Source organism: Pelecanus crispus, chromosome 7, assembly GCF_030463565.1.
Source record: "Pelecanus crispus isolate bPelCri1 chromosome 7, bPelCri1.pri, whole genome shotgun sequence".
In the NCBI taxonomy this organism is placed as follows: domain Eukaryota; kingdom Metazoa; phylum Chordata; class Aves; order Pelecaniformes; family Pelecanidae; genus Pelecanus; species Pelecanus crispus.
This window is the reverse complement of record NC_134649.1, coordinates 15,653,550-15,668,996: the sequence shown is the minus strand read 5'-3', so window position 1 is coordinate 15,668,996 and position 15,447 is coordinate 15,653,550. Positions and strand designations below refer to the sequence as shown.

Below are 15,447 nucleotides of genomic sequence, written 5' to 3'. Positions count from 1 at the left end.
GTCCCAAGCCACACATGCAAAACAGTGTGTTGGAATAAATAGCATTTCATAAAATGTTCCTGCTCTTCTTAAAAAGTATGGAGGGATGAGAGAAATGAGAGATAATTTAGAAAGGATGGGAGGAAAAAAACATTATTTATTAAGTTAAAGATAAGAAAATGTAAACTTGTTAAAGGACTTTTTTTTTCCCATCTATTAAAGCCTCTGAAGCCATTAGAAGTGACATAACCCCTGGAAGGGATATCTATATATATTGGCAACTGGAAGGTCCAGACTATTAGTAATATTATTAAGATTTGACTGGAATATAAGTCTCCATCCTTCATAGTACAGGAGATGGGAATTTAAGAATAAAGTTTTCTGGAGAAAATTTTATCTCCTTTCACTACAAAGTTTCTTGCATTTTTGACTGGTAAGTTAGTGCCAACAGAAGAAAGATCCTGAATGGACATCTCTTCTGGTTTATTTTGCAAAAGTGTCACAGCAAGAGCTCAGTCATTTGTCCAAGTAAGCTAGCAGTGTGGAATGTGTATGGCACAGGTGGTATTTCTGCAGATACACATCAATACAAGACTTCCAAGGTTGATCCAAGACCTTGCTCAGTCCCTTTTGTGTCTTTTAGCAGCTAAATCTGCTGCTTTGACTTAGAAATGTGTTAGTGACATTTACTGTGTCTTCTACGAGTGAAATACAGAGCTTTGCATTACAGATCTAGCTTTTAAGTAAATAGACTTTTTTGTTAACGTATTGGAGCTATTTTGTGTAACTTCAGAACACGAAATACAGGTAACTATAACTATGTCCTGTTTTGTAAAGTGTGTATACATAGTATGTTATTTCTGTTGGGAATAAATAATAAGCTGCTTCATTTCAGTATATTCTCTGTGATTAAAGTAAAAACGACACCTGGATGACCAAGGCAGAAGACCAGCATCAACAAATATAAGACTTTTACTGTCCATGAATGAACTCTCCAAAACTGAAGGATGCTTTCTCGATGACTACAGCTGCGTTCTGGAGTGGTAGGAGTTTTGAGTTACTATTACATTATAATCATTCTAGCCAATGCTGCTATTGGAACACCCTGATTTAAAACAAAACTATCCCTTCTAACCCCCAACTCTTCCATTACTTCATGTAGGAAGGAGGCAAATAGGATTTTGACTACTGTGTGCAGTTTTGGCCTCTCTGTTTTCAGTATAGTAGAACTGGGGAAGCTTCGGAGGTCAGCAAGAAGGATGAAGCTATGTAAAAGAAATGTAAGCAAGCTAGGAGTCTTTCTAGGAAGAAAGAACGTATCTTAGAGTGGAGAAAGGTCAATAAAAAACTGAATGGCACAGAAGGGATGTTTAGAACTTTCCTTGTTTCATCCTTGTCTGCACTTGCCTGAAGTTTGTCTTGCAAGACAGACAACTAAGAGGTATTAAATAAAGGTAACGAGACAGGTTTAAAACAAACAGAAGTTTTGTTGTCACAGGCAGAATCTTTCCTCAGCTTTTATTTACTTGTTTATTTTCTCTTACAGTTTCTTAGACTGATAGCAGTCTGTTTATGGAGAAGTCATGGTTTAAGTCTAGGTTCAGAACTATAACCACAGAAGTCTCATCTGCTGCAGCTGACAGCAAGGCTCATTATGCCATGGTGCAGATCCTACCTAAGTCTGAAAATATGTATCATGCAAGGGTGTTTTTGTTTTGTTTTTTTTTTTTTTTTTTTAAAAAGTCACATATGCCAAAAATACCTTAAGCATTTTGACTTTCAGTTAAATCTCTTTCCTCTTGTACTTTTGAATGCTCTCGGAATGAGGAATTTAATTCAGTTCTCAGATTCCAGTCCATGCAAGCATTCATCCAGATGATGTTGATGTGGGTGAGTGAGGGTGGAGAATAACCCAGAAATCATATAAATTACAATGGATTTCTTGCTCTGAAAAAGTTTTAAACCTCTGATATCTACCTATATATATACACTACTTAATAGTAACTGCTACCATTTAAGCATCGCTTTGGAATATAGACAATAGAACATAAAAATTAATTCTTCAGTGATACACATCAGAAATCTTAGCTAATATATGCAACGTTAAACTCAATTTTTCTTGGTCATATTTTAAAAGAAAGAAAAGGGGGAAAACTAGACTTTTTGTTTCTGGATTTTTTCCAAACAGTTCTAAGTAATTGTATACTTTTGAGAAACTTAAACATACCTGAATGTTTATCCAAATGTGTTTGGCTTGCCTTTCGATCCATATTGCCCAGAAGCAGTTGCTTTCTATATACTAGACTTTATTTTGGCAGATACAGTGTTACTGTTTGTTTGCACATTGTTGCTCAACCTTCCTCAAATTACCTCCTGAGTTTTTGGCAAAGACAGCAAAATAGAGAATATTGGGAGGCAATAGCATGGAGTTGCCAGTAAGACCCGATTATTTTTTGGAGGACATCTGGAAGTTTCAGTGTATTTCTAAATCAGTCCTCAGCTTTTAATAGTTTTTACCAGAAATTCTCAAACTCATAGCAGTTTGTCTCTTTATGGAAACTTGTTTGGATAATAAGAGCTGCATTCCTTCCTACTCTGCTTAGGTGTGAGCGATGAAAACCAGAACAGCGCCTTACGTTCCCTGTACCTTGGTAAGTCAGCGGGCCAGTATCTGCAGTAGGATGCCTATCAGCTAATCCCCATAAGTTTTAGGAAGTCGAAAGTACTGTACGTTTGCTTAACGTCCTGCACTGTTACTTTGAGCCCCGGGGACACCTTTTGTTGTTTTAAACTGTGTACAGGGCTCGCAGGGAAGAGCACTTCACTCACTGGCTTGGGTGGCCCGCACCGCTCCGCCCTTCGCTGGCGGCCTGCACCCCGCTTTTCTCGCCCACCACGGGCGTTGCGGCGGGCTGGGTGCCCTGGGTGCCCGCTCGCCTCCGTACCGGGCGGGGCCGGCGGCGGGAGGCGCGGCTGCCCTCTGCCGCCGCGTTAGCAGGCGGGCTGGCTGCGGCGGGGCCGGCTCCTCTTCCCGGGGCGGCCGCCGCACCGCCAGGCCACCGCTCTCCCGTCCCGCCCGGCGGCCTGCGGGTCGCGCTGCTGTCGCCGTGTTCCTCGGCAGCAGCGGGGAGGAGGAGCCGTGGGGTCCCGCGGAGTCGGCCCCAGGAGCGCGGTGCCGGGGAGGGGCCGCGGGGCTCCGGCCTGCGGTGCCCCCTCGGACCCTGCCGCCTCGGGGCACCACAACTCCCGGCGTGCGCCGCGCTGCGTCCCGCTCTGCGCGGGGCGCCATTGGCCAAGGCCGGGGGTTGGGCCTGCCAGCGCCTTCCGGGGGCGGTGCGGAGAGACCCGGAAGTGTTCTTGGAGGGCGCCGGAAGTTCTGTCCCTAGCAACGGCGGCGGAGCGCCCGTAGCAACAGGCGCAGTCATGCCGGTGTGGCTGCGGGAGTACAGCTGGCGGCAGACCGGCTCCGCTGTGTACCTCTCGCTGCCGTTGCGCGGCGTTCGGGTCACCCCCGCCAACATCTTCTGCACTGACCAATACTTGAAGGTGGGGCGGCCGTGCCTTGAGATGCCTTGCGCCCGTGGGCTCGTGGCTTGGCGTTACTTCATAGCTCTGTTAAAAAGCATACCCTTAATACACCATGGCAGTGCTGTCAAGTCGAGTTTATAATCTTTTATAATATTTAATTGTTAATCGCCCTTTGTATGCTGCAGGCTGTTAAATACCTATGCCACTAGAGATAACAGCTTTACCACTGTTTGCTCCTCTCTGTAGTAATGCTCTTGCTGCTCAACAGGTATCAGCTGCCTTTTCTCTCATAGATGGCCTGAGTTATACACATCTGCTTATATTATGAATAATAATTCTAAATTTGAGGACCATGGCTTCTGTTGCAGTGGTGAAGAATCAACTTTTTTGATCTCTTTTATCTGGTCTAATAAAATATATAGCCTCCATACTGGGTACTAAACAAATTAGTTTTGTCAGTAGCATGTGTTTCTTGAGGTTTATGGTATGCTTGTACTGAGTATTTTGAATATGCGAGATTTAATTAAAATTGTAAATATTAGTACAAATTAATTTTATTTTTATAGGTAAGCATCCCTCCCTTTTTATTCGAAGCCATTTTATATGCTCCTATTGATGACACCAATAGCACAGCAAAGATTGGAAATGGAATAATTTTCTTCACTTTGTACAAAAAAGAAGTGGCCATGTGGGATTCCCTAACTCTAGCAAATGGTAAGTTCTCTACTGTGAAAAATAGATTGCATGTAAGAAACCCAAACTGTGCCAAAACTTTACAAACCATAAGAAGCAATATTCTGCTGCGAGATATCTGCGAAGTTAAACCTTGTTCTTCATTGTTAAAAATAGACAGTATATGAAAACAGACAAAGAACATCTACTGGCTCTCGTGTGCACAAAACAGAACAATGTTTCTTGTAAAACTTATGTTTTGTGTGTAAGCAGATCTTAGTTTTTCTTTTTTGGGGATAGGCTTGATAGAGATCGCTTAGTGGAATTTGAATCATGTTGTGTTTTTCTAGGCAAAGTAGCAAGAGGAATCCTGTTTTTATGAGTATGGTACGTAACAGTAGAACTTCAGGCCTAAATTACTAAAATAGGTTTTATTTGTTTTTTAAGCTAACAAGGAGAAACTACAATACCTAAGAGAGAATGCTGTTCGAAAAGCCCATGAAAAGGCAAAAGAGGAGACGGAAGCAAAAAAAGTTACAAAACAGGAACACAAAAAATATGCTTTGGAGGCCACAGTGAAGGTAAACTTAGAAGGAACTCTACGATACGTATAGATGTAAACAATTACCAACTAGTCTGGTAGCTGCTTGGTTAAATGTACCTTAAAAAACATGAAAAGTATTCATTTTTATTACAGAGAACCTTGTTATTTCTTTGTACTTAAAACATATCTATTACCAAATATGAAAATGATACAGAAAAGATACTTAGAAGGTGCCATTTTCTACTAGTAATACTAATGAAAATTTTTGATGAGGAGCTCAGATTTTTGCCAGTTGAAAGGAGACTACAGTAATGTGCCAAAACTAATCTTTTGTGGCCTTTGCATCAGCATTAGTGTTTAGTCATTTAGCAATGTCAAAAATACTGATTTTAAAAAAATTATTTATTCATCATTATATTTTATATCAGACTTGCTGTTCATTGCCTTTTGTGTGTATGTATCTTTGTTGTTCTGCATTTTATGTGTATTTTAAGATACGTTCTTTTCAAAATTTTTATCTATATAAAAGGTCTGCTCACTTCATTTCTGTTTGAAAGGGTTTTTTAAAGTATACAATGAAATTTTAAGATTGCATATGCAATTTGGACCAAAATGAACTGCTGTTAGTGACTTAGTAGCAACATTTTATCTATTCTGCCTATGTAATAATCTCAAAGAGAAGATGAGAAATAAGAAATAGTGTATTAAAATTAAGCCATATATTTTACATTTCTGTATATTCCAGAGATCCGTGTCGCAATATGGCTAGGATTTTCGTTGTTTACAAGTAAAACTTATTTCTGAATGTTTCTGGATCATACCTTAGTAGTTGTAGTCAAATAGTTAAAAGATATGACTTTTAAAAGCTAATCAGAAATCTTTCTCTCCCAGCCATTTTTAAGCATCTTTCATAACTCTGCTTGTACGATTACATTAATGATGATGCTATGCTTGGGATATGAAACTCGGAAAATAATGGTAACTTTTACTCAGTTATCTTACTATTATCAGATGTTACATATCTCATAGGTTTATCATTCAAACAGCTAGAAGAAGCAGAAAGAAAAAGAATTGAAGATCTGAAAGAAAAGGAGCGGCAGAAGGTCACTAAGGAGTTGGAGTTATGGAAGAAACAGCAAAGAGATGCTGAGAAACAAAAGAGGGTACAAAAAGAAGCGGAACTACATCAAGAAGTAGAGCAATTAAAGGAGAAAAAAAAGGAAAAAATGAACAAAACTAGGATTTCTAATGATGAAACTTCTAAGACCAGACTCAAACCTACTAAAGGTTGTATTATTGGAGTGTATTTTATCATTCTTTTAAGCATGGATATAACTTTATTCCTATATGTTTCTAACTCATCATTTATCTTTGTCTCCACCATACAGAACTAATTCTTTTAGTTTGCAGTTATTTTAGTGTCTTTATTTTCAGGCAATTTATTGAGCTAAAGCATGTGAGTTCTTCAGTCTTGTTTAAGTGTTTGGAAATAGAAGGGCAGGTTTAGTTCTAAGCTTTAGAAGAGTAAAACAGAAAGCCTTTCTGACAGTGTAATGCAGACTTTCTGAGGGTGGAGTTCACATTACCCTAAGTTACCTAACTGTTGGTTTTCACGGAAGTAGGCAATCTCCTTTCACTCTCTCTATCCCATGTCTTGGCCCCACAGAGAGCCAATTCAGGGAACTAAACAAACAGAAAATTGTTCATTTTTGGTTGGTTGGTTTGTTTGTTTTGGTAAGGTTAGTTTTAGCTCTTGTAGTTGCCCTGTCAGAGAATCATATAAGTGGCAGAGATAGTGGTGTAACAGGAGTTTAAGTTTATGTGTGAGAGAGAACGTAGCCAGTAAATAAATGACATGATACAGGAAGAACAAACATTTTTTCAACCTTCCCTTCAAAAGAACAAGTCTAAACCTTTCTCAAGCTATTAGAGGTTTAGTTCTAATCTGCAGCATTTCTATATTAGGTGTACTTTGGACTTTGGTAGAAAACCAGAAAAATCCCTTTTGCTTAATTTTTCATTTCCAGTACTCCAATTCTCTTCATAGGTGATGGTTCCTATAGTATGTTTTCAGAAAATTTAAAGGAAGAACAGTTACCAGGTCCTCGACCTGCTGCTACAATTAAAATCAACTTCACTTCACGAGTTTTTCCTACAGCTCTACGAGAATCTCGCATAGCAGAAGAGGAGGAGGTAAGGATTTCTGTCTGTTTTAATATGATGCTTCTGCTATCTTCCAAGAGGGTGAATTATTTACTGTTTATTCAGTAAGTTGACAAAAACGTTACCTGTGCCAAGGAATGTTACCTGTGCAATATTCTTACCTTCTAAGGAAGGCACTGTTACTTAAGATTTAAAGAAACACTTTTATATAAAAATTATTTTCACCAAGCATATGCAGATTAATAAATAGTATGTTCCTTCTTTGGGAGGGAAAAAAAAAGGCATCAATATTAATTGAATTCCTTGAAGTACAAAATTAGAAATGTCTTTACTCTTATATTTAAGATTCTTTAAGTTCTACTTTCTTAAAAAGAAGCTCACAGTTAGCTTTTTTGAGCTCTGTTGGATGAACACAAAGAGTCATTTTGGAAGTTCCAAAACAAACAAGCAAACACAAATGTATCAGTGATGCAGTAACCTTACTTCTCACATAGTAATAAAATATTTGGGGAAACTTGGAAGTGTTTCATATCTGACATTATTAAATATTTCTCTCTGTCCAAAATATGTGGCAAATAGAATTCCCTTGATAGGAGTGAGTGAATAGATGAAAGGAAAATACTTTTTTTGATTTGAATTTTCCTTCAGAAATAATACTCCCACATTGTATATTTACAGTGGCTACGTAAACAAGCAGAAGCTCGAAGAACAGTAAGTGCTGATTTGTCTGAGCTGGAAGATTTAAAAGAAGAGGAGAAGAATCCAGACTGGTTAAAGGATAAAGGAAAGTAAGTTAGATTCCATGTGAAGATGTATTTAAAAGGAAATATTAGTTATATAGTGTGTCTGTTGTTTAGTCTTGATATTTTCTATTTATCCTAGACACAGATGGTGAATGTCTATGTAGTAGAGAATTTATTGACAGCTTATGGGGTTTGAATCTGATAAACTCATGAGATGCAATTGCTGAAGCTCATGATGAACAAAATCATTGTGAACATATGATGCATATTCTTCTATGATGACAGTTAAGTCAGTGCAATGTTATACCTAGGTGGATTTCCTTTCATTTGTACTTTTTATTGAGAGGTTAAACATCTGTTTAAAACAAATTTTAGGAATTTGATAAAAATATTGGTATGTTTATATAGCTGTGTTATACAGAAAGGTTTGATTAGGCAATCATAATCAGATGCATAGCTTTCAAAATTAGTCCTGTGTCTGTCTGCATAGATGTGTCCACTTCTTACTGTTCTTCATTGCTTTTAAGCAGTGACTATTTTTGTTATGTGTCTATATGCTATATTGTCAGCATCAAGTTTGACTGAATTTCAGCTATGTTGCTCTCAGGAAAGGCTGTAAATAGTCATTTCCAAGGAAAAGCTGCTAAAACTTCAAATTTTTGAAAAATGAATTGTTAAAAATACGTGGGTGTTTATTTTGTGATGTATCACCTTGTTTAAAGTGCATGTTTCACTTTTTGTTTTATACATAGCAAAATGTTTGCAATGGGAAACTATCTTGCAGCTGTAAATGCATATAACCTTGCAGTGCGGCTAAACAACAAGCTTCCCCTTCTGTATCTGAATCGTGCTGCTTGCCACCTTAAACTGAGAAATTTACATAAAGCTATTGAAGATTCCTCTAAGGTATAAATATATAGGTTCTCAAACTGTCATATGTGATTGTGATTTATTACTGTGATGCTTCTGTTTCAAGCAGATCTGTAAATAAGTATTAGTGTGAGTCAAATTTTTTAAATTCAGAATTGATGTAATGAAGCCATGGTGAAATATTAAAATTTGTTAGTGATTGATTAATGAATTTCAGAAATTTAAAACGAAACGAAACAACAAAAAAAAAACCCCAAACCACTCTTCCACACATCTGGGCTGAATGGCCGTATGTTGACTCAGTACGTGTTTCTTTACAGGTAAAATATTGTAGCAATATATACACTTGAAAAAAAAAAAAAGACAACTTTGAGCAGAAAAAAATGAAAATATACACAGATACCTTTAGTATTCTGTTGTGGTGTTCTTCATTTGGTGGGAAGAAAAAAAAAAAGGTGGTGGTGGATGAGGAGGATACCTTAAAAAAAACCCCAACAAACCAGACATTCTTAAAGAAGGGCTGTATTATCTTGATGTTTTAGCAGCCATTATTTGTACAGTGAGAGAGGAGTGTTCTCAAATGGGGCTGAATAATTTGGAGAAAGTTGACCCAGAATTATTATTTTTTTGAACTAATAAGTACTTGAGGCTTGAAACTTGTTTTTTCTAGTAACTACTGCTACAATACATGTGCTTTTTTGGGGCTGCTTTGCTTTTTTTTTTCCCTAGCATGGTACGTAATATAATGGATGAAAATAGAATACATTATTTGACTGTAATAAACATTTGCCACAGTATTTGTCAGTTTTTAGCCATGGCAATGAGACTGTATTTAGCAAACTGTGGGGTGACAGATACAGATTTTAGTGACTAGATTCACAAGCCATATAGTTAATTTTAATAGTTCTTTTCTATTTGAATAGTTATTTTGTTACTGTATAATAATCGTAATTAGGTGAGAGAAGTGTGTGTAAATGAGAAAAAAAATCAAATTATGGAAAATCTACCTCTAAATATTTTGGGTGTTTCAATTTGTAAAGGCACTAGAACTGCTGACACCACCTGTTCCTGATAATGAGAATGCTCGAGTAAAAGCGTATGTGAGACGTGGAACAGCATTTTGTCAGCTGGAACTATATACTGAAGGTGAGATCTTGATTTTGTGAAAACATGCACATGGATTTATAGCGACATGCAAGTAATTCTATTTAGCTCAATGAGACTGCTTACACCTTTATTTTTTCATGAGGGACATTGTCATGGTTTAACCCCAGCCAGCAACTAAGCACCACGCAGCCGCTTGCTCACTCCCCCTGCCCCGGTGGGATGGGAGAGAGAACTGGAAGAGTAAGAGTGAGAAACACTCCTGGGTTGAGATAAGGACAGTTTAATAATTGAAATAAAATAAAGTAAAATAGTAATAATAATAACAATAATAGCAATAATAATATACAAAGCAAGTGACGCACAATGCAATTGCTCGCCACCTGCTGACCAATACCCAGACAGCTACCGAGCAGCAATCGCTGCCCCCCGATCAACCGCCCCCAGTTTCTATACTGAGCATGACACCATATGGTATGGAATAGCCCTTTGGTCAGTCTGGATCAACTGTCCTGGCTGTGCCCCCTCCCAGTTTCTTATGCACCTGGCAGAGCATGGGAAGCTGAAAAGTCCTTGACTAGCATAAGCAGTACTCAGCAACAACTAAAACATCAGTGTGTTATCAACATTCTTCTCATCCTAAATCCAAAACACAGCACTATGCCAGCTACTAGGAGGAAAATTAACTTTACCCCAGCTGAAACCAGGACAGACGTTAAAGGAGGCCTATACAATCTATGTCTTTTTTTGTTAAGAAGCTTTATACCATATTCCTTAATTTTTTTTTTTTTTTTTTTTTCAATTTACTGGCTAATTGCAATTCCGTGTGAAAAATCTTTACAAATTTGAAGAAAATTTATTGTACCTCCTAGTCTAAGGACTACAAATTAGTTTTTCCTTTGAGGAAAAGGTTTTAGCGAGTTGTGTATCCTCTGTTTGGTCTATTGGGTAATCAGTCTTTCTGTGCGTAGTGTCTGGCTATTGACCGCACCAGCTTGGTGGCCATGGAAGGTATTAGCGAGGAACAAATGAGAGGTCAGAGATGAGGTATTTGCATTGGGGAGCATTCAAATGTAGCCTGCAAACTGACATGAAACTAGGTTGCACTAGTTTTGTACTTCATGAAGCAATGTTTTATTGGTTTTGAGATAGAGTATTTCCAACTATAGAACAAAATAACTTAAAATAACCTGAAATATTTCTAAAATATTTGCTTATGAAGTGGTTAGTAACATATCTTTGCAAAATGATGTATGAAACCCATATCGGTGAGAAAAATGTTTCATCAAGTATGTGTGATTTGTGTGAAAATACCAGAATTAACAGTGTTCCTACAGAGTTCTCTGAGAGTATCAGTTTAGTTTTGTAAGGCAAATTTACAAGGGAAAGTCGATAATAGAAAGTGAAGAATATTCAAAATGTCAGTGTTGAAATACTAAGCTTTTCACATTGGTTACTTTTTTTCTACCTATGAATCCCTTTGTTATTCCCTTACAGCTTCATTTGTACTTGAAAACCTTATAAAAAAGACAATAAAATAAGATTTTATTTTACTTCCTGTACTTATGGTTTGCCTTTCCCCCCCCCCAAGCTCTAGTATTCACAGTTTATGTCTTTTTTTTTTTTCTTGTTTTCATGCAGTTTCATTCTGTCATTCACTTGTCCTCTCTTCTGCAGAACACTTTTGAACACTCCCCTCACATGTGTGCGCATATATATATGTGCATATATGTATGGGGAGGCTCTGTTTTCATGTTTTGATACTTGAAGATGTTTATGTAGTAGAGTGTTTCCGCTAAATGTTTTGTAAAACAATAAAACCAAAATACAAATTTATTTACTGACAAAAGTTAAACCTAATGTCATTCTGATTGCATCTTGTCCAATAGCAAAACTCAAGATCAATACTTTATGCATATGACTAGGGAGCAGTTATTTCCAGTTAGTTGCTAAAGAGGATGCTCTTGCATTATTGATTGATATTCTTATTAATGTATCTATATTAGGTCTCCAGGATTATGAAGCAGCTCTCAAGATTGATCCTAAAAATAAAACTATAGAAAAAGATGCAGAGAAGATTCGACACCTAATTCAAGGAACAACACAAGATTTTTAACAAAAAAAAAAAAAAAAGAACTTTTTGAGAGGGATGCCTTTTGAGGGCATCAGAAGGAATCTTGATTCCCTTCAATATGTTGTTAACTAGATGTTTTTCTGTTTCACTCAGAACACCTTAATTGGTAGTTGATTGGATGAAATTGGTAAAAGATTGGATGTATGAAATACTTGGTAAAAGATTGGATATATGAAATTGGTAAAAGAATTAGGAAAAGATTGGATATATGAAATACTATTTTTGGAAAGTATAGTATTATAACACATATGATTAGATATATTTTATATAATTTTGATACAAAGTTGTAATTTTTGCTTTCTGTGAAATATTGGTGGGCCGAATATTAAAACATACTTTTGGTACTTGATATAAAGTTACTCCTAACTAAATGAAATATTTGTCTGGATATATCTACTGAATCTAGACAATGGGTTTTCAAACAACTTCAGTAGCTCCATATAGTCAACACCAGTTAACTCCTTATCTTTCTGTTCTCCACCAAAGCTGAAATGGTTATGTGTTATATGGTTATGGTTATATGCTTTCCTCTTTTCTTATTGTTCATAGCGTTTGGCATGTCTGAAACTAAGGCAGTGAATTTAGATACTCTAATTCAGGCATCCAATTTGGAAAACCTCCACCTGGATGCATAGAGGTAGATTTTATGTCATGCAGAACATTCTTTTTAACATCACGTAATGTACATTGAATATTTTCAGACTGTTTTGAAACATTTGTTTGGGCTGAACAAACAAGGTAATTGGAAAAATTATAAACCTGTAGGGTGGTATTGTAGTGTAGTGGTAAATTAATCCTGTGATAAATTGTCCTATCAATGAATATGACTTACTTCTTCCATCCTCCTACTAGTAATCTTACAGTGTAGCTGTAAAGCATATTCTAAATCAAAACCATTGTTATTTATATGAGAATACACATTTTTCTGGAGCTGGTATTTTAATTTGTACTCTGTTGACATGGAGCAGTATCTGAGGAATACTGGTGTGAATAAAGATTCTCAAAAAAGGGACCAAAGTTACAAGTGTTGTAAAATGACATGAAGCATGACACTGTGCTTTGAAGTCCTGCACCTGTTGTTTTGCATAGTGGAAGAAGGTAATATCGAATTGTATTGTTTATGTATGTATGTTAGCATTTGTATTACCATGGCAACCTGAAACACTGGACTTGAAGTGGTTCTGTTTTGTTAGACATTCTATCCAAATTGTGACCATTTCAACTGCACTCCTTTCAGTAGCATTTTTAGCAGACTTTTGAATTTTACACATCAGTCTGTTTCCTGAATACCATTTATGACTGATTTCTGTCTTCAGAAGAAAATATTTATTATGCAGATACATGTTATTCTGTGTAAATTTTATACTCTTGGAACAGGGAGGTGGCGGAAGGTGTTGCTTCCATTTGCTTTACTTAGAACCTTGAGAGGAGTGCTGAGGTGAGTCAGAAATGTCTGGAGTAGCTGCTGTTCCTTCTTTCCTACAGATACCTACTGCATTGCAATGGGAGGAGGTAAGAATGCTTTATTTATAGCAATTGGAAGGAGGGCAGCGCAGGAGCTTTAGTGCCTCAGTTGAGTGTGATGGTATACTTGCCAAAATATGGCTATTTTTCTGAGGGGAAGTGGGGGCTAAGGAGGAGAGACACTGGCAATGGGAGAAGAAAATGCAAAGAAGCAGACACTGGTTTAAGTTCCTCATTTTCTGTTTTGGTTCCAGAGCCTGTTAGAACAATCTGTATACATCTGTATAGGCTATTTGTATTGTAGTGATTTATTATAGCTATCTCAAGGCTATTTCTGATGTAGAGAGGCACCTTTTTCTACTGCTATGAAATAGAAACAGGGGCCCCTTTAAAGGTTAGGGAAGCAAATGTGCTTGGTGGCGTGAACAATATCTGCCTGTTTCATCTGGTTATATTGGGAGCAAATGGATGTCAAAGTTCTGACTTCAATACCTGAGCTGACGGTGTGTAGACCATACCAAAGTCATATACATTATGTTGGTATTACTGTCCTGAGATGTTGGAATGTGGAGACTGACTTTTAAGTTTTAAAACCAGAAAATACTTTAATTAAATAAACCTTGTCTCTTGCAATAAATAAGGTCTCTTGCACTTAACTCTTTCTGTAAAATTAGAGCTCCGCATTTATGATACTAGTTTTGAAAGTTTTATTTTTATGGGTTTAGGTCTGACTGAGAGAAATGTGTCATCAAATGGGCTACATCCTTTTCGATACATCTTATTCAACCCAGCAAAACCAAAATAAATAAGATATTGACAGTTATTCCCAGGATGACTGAAATAAGTCAGATTTGTTTTCTTAAAGCTAAGTGTCTAGTCTAAGTCTATGACAAAAAGATGGAGATGCATTTGTACAGAGTATGCTGTAAATTGGGGTAGTCATATACCCTATTTCTGTCAATGGCAGTGTTTAACTATCTTGAAATGACCCACAAGTGAGTGAGTGCTTTGAAAAGGTTTGATCGACTGGATAAGTACAGGGTGCCACCTGTGAGATAGGTGGTATAGCACTATATTCACCTGAAGTTGTTTTAAACAGTAGAACCTGAGGCTTTGTCAAAGAACCATTGGTCACGAGTGTTTTGGGGTCCAGCATACAGGAAAATGTATATACAGAAAAAAATCATACCAGATTGCCAGGATTTGTGTGGAGAGGCAGATGAGGAGATTGGTTTTGCTCAGTGTTCAGACTTGATGGCAGTTTCTTGGCAGAAGTCATCTTCTTTCCCTGCTAAGGAGACGGATTTTAATTCAGTCTTTCAAATAACAGGGCAAAGCATTGCAAATTTGTTAAATGTTTGTGGTCAGAGCAAATGTTGCTCAAGATGTGTAATGAAATACATGCATGGTGGAGAGTGAGGAACTTAACACTGCTGATTTTTGACCTTATTTAGTAAACTGTGGACAGTGATAAATGGACTCATGTTGACTATGAAGTATAGTAAAAATCGGAATTTGCATTGATTTCTGCATTAGTGATAATCTTCAGCATAGAAAATATCTTAATATGTGTGGCAGAAATAATTGGTATGGATAATAAAAATATTGAATGAGAGTAAGAATATAGTGAGGTTTTGTGGATGGTTTCTTTTGGTTTTGACTTTTCTTATATATAGAAACATGTATGCTAAAATAGAGCCCTAAACAAACCTCCAAATGACTGTACTTCCTTGCTCATGTTCACATGCATGCTTTTTTTTTTTCCCCTCTGTAGGGAGTGAATTAGCATATGACAGATACTTCTTAGCATGTTCATGGGAAGTGCTCTAATGCTGTATTGATGAGCATGTGGTAAAACTGCACAGAATAAGGTACCTCCCTTAGTTTTGCTGAGCAAGCTGTTCAAAACGTGCTGCTCTTCAGAGGTGCAATGAAATCTTTTTTCTTTGTTTCTCAATCACGTTAAGAGATGAAGAAAACATTTAAGTTGCTAGCTTAGATAAAACTCAAGGGAGAAATTCTGAATTTTCCTTTACTTCATTTATTAATTAGGCCTGTTGTTGTCTCCTGTTTATTTTTTGCACCAGTATTAGAGCACTGTTGGGGCCTAAATCTCTGGGCTTTGGGCACAGTACAACCAGAGTAGGTCCTACTGATGGGATGCGGCCCAGATGCGTGGTGGGTGTAGGAGCCCCGGTTGCAAGCGGCTGTCGGGAAAGAACAGCTTCTCCTGAAGCAGCACGGCC

The 15,447-nt window shown here is 37.2% G+C and overlaps 2 protein-coding genes across 2 annotated transcripts; one reads left to right on the top strand and one right to left on the bottom strand.

The window, feature by feature from the left end:
- The first annotated feature begins 3,402 nt into the window (after nucleotides 1-3,402).
- On the top strand, nucleotides 3,403-12,005 carry DNAAF4 (dynein axonemal assembly factor 4). Its single transcript, XM_075714017.1, has 9 exons — nucleotides 3,403-3,525; nucleotides 4,074-4,221; nucleotides 4,627-4,760; nucleotides 5,770-6,010; nucleotides 6,771-6,916; nucleotides 7,565-7,674; nucleotides 8,382-8,535; nucleotides 9,540-9,645; nucleotides 11,610-12,005. The coding sequence occupies exons 1-9, from the start codon at nucleotides 3,403-3,405 to the stop codon at nucleotides 11,717-11,719; spliced, it is 1,272 nt and encodes a 423-aa protein (XP_075570132.1). The 3' UTR covers nucleotides 11,720-12,005.
- A 2,080-nt stretch (nucleotides 12,006-14,085) lies between these two features.
- On the bottom strand, nucleotides 14,086-14,480 carry PIERCE2 (piercer of microtubule wall 2). Its single transcript, XM_009482568.2, is given in 2 exon segments — nucleotides 14,086-14,177; nucleotides 14,180-14,480. Coding segments are annotated over 2 exon segments (393 nt in total).
- Nucleotides 14,481-15,447: the final 967 nt, after the last annotated feature.

Bases quoted from the DNA above. Each gene is read 5' to 3' on its own strand.
- DNAAF4 (XM_075714017.1), top strand. From the start codon at position 3,403: ATGCCGGTGTGGCTGCGGGAGTACAGCTGGCGGCAGACCGGCTCCGCT. The intron at 4,761-5,769 runs GTAAACTTAGAA...TCATTCAAACAG, and splicing joins CTTTGGAGGCCACAGTGAAG to CTAGAAGAAGCAGAAAGAAA. The intron at 6,011-6,770 runs GTTGTATTATTG...TTCTCTTCATAG, and splicing joins CAGACTCAAACCTACTAAAG to GTGATGGTTCCTATAGTATG.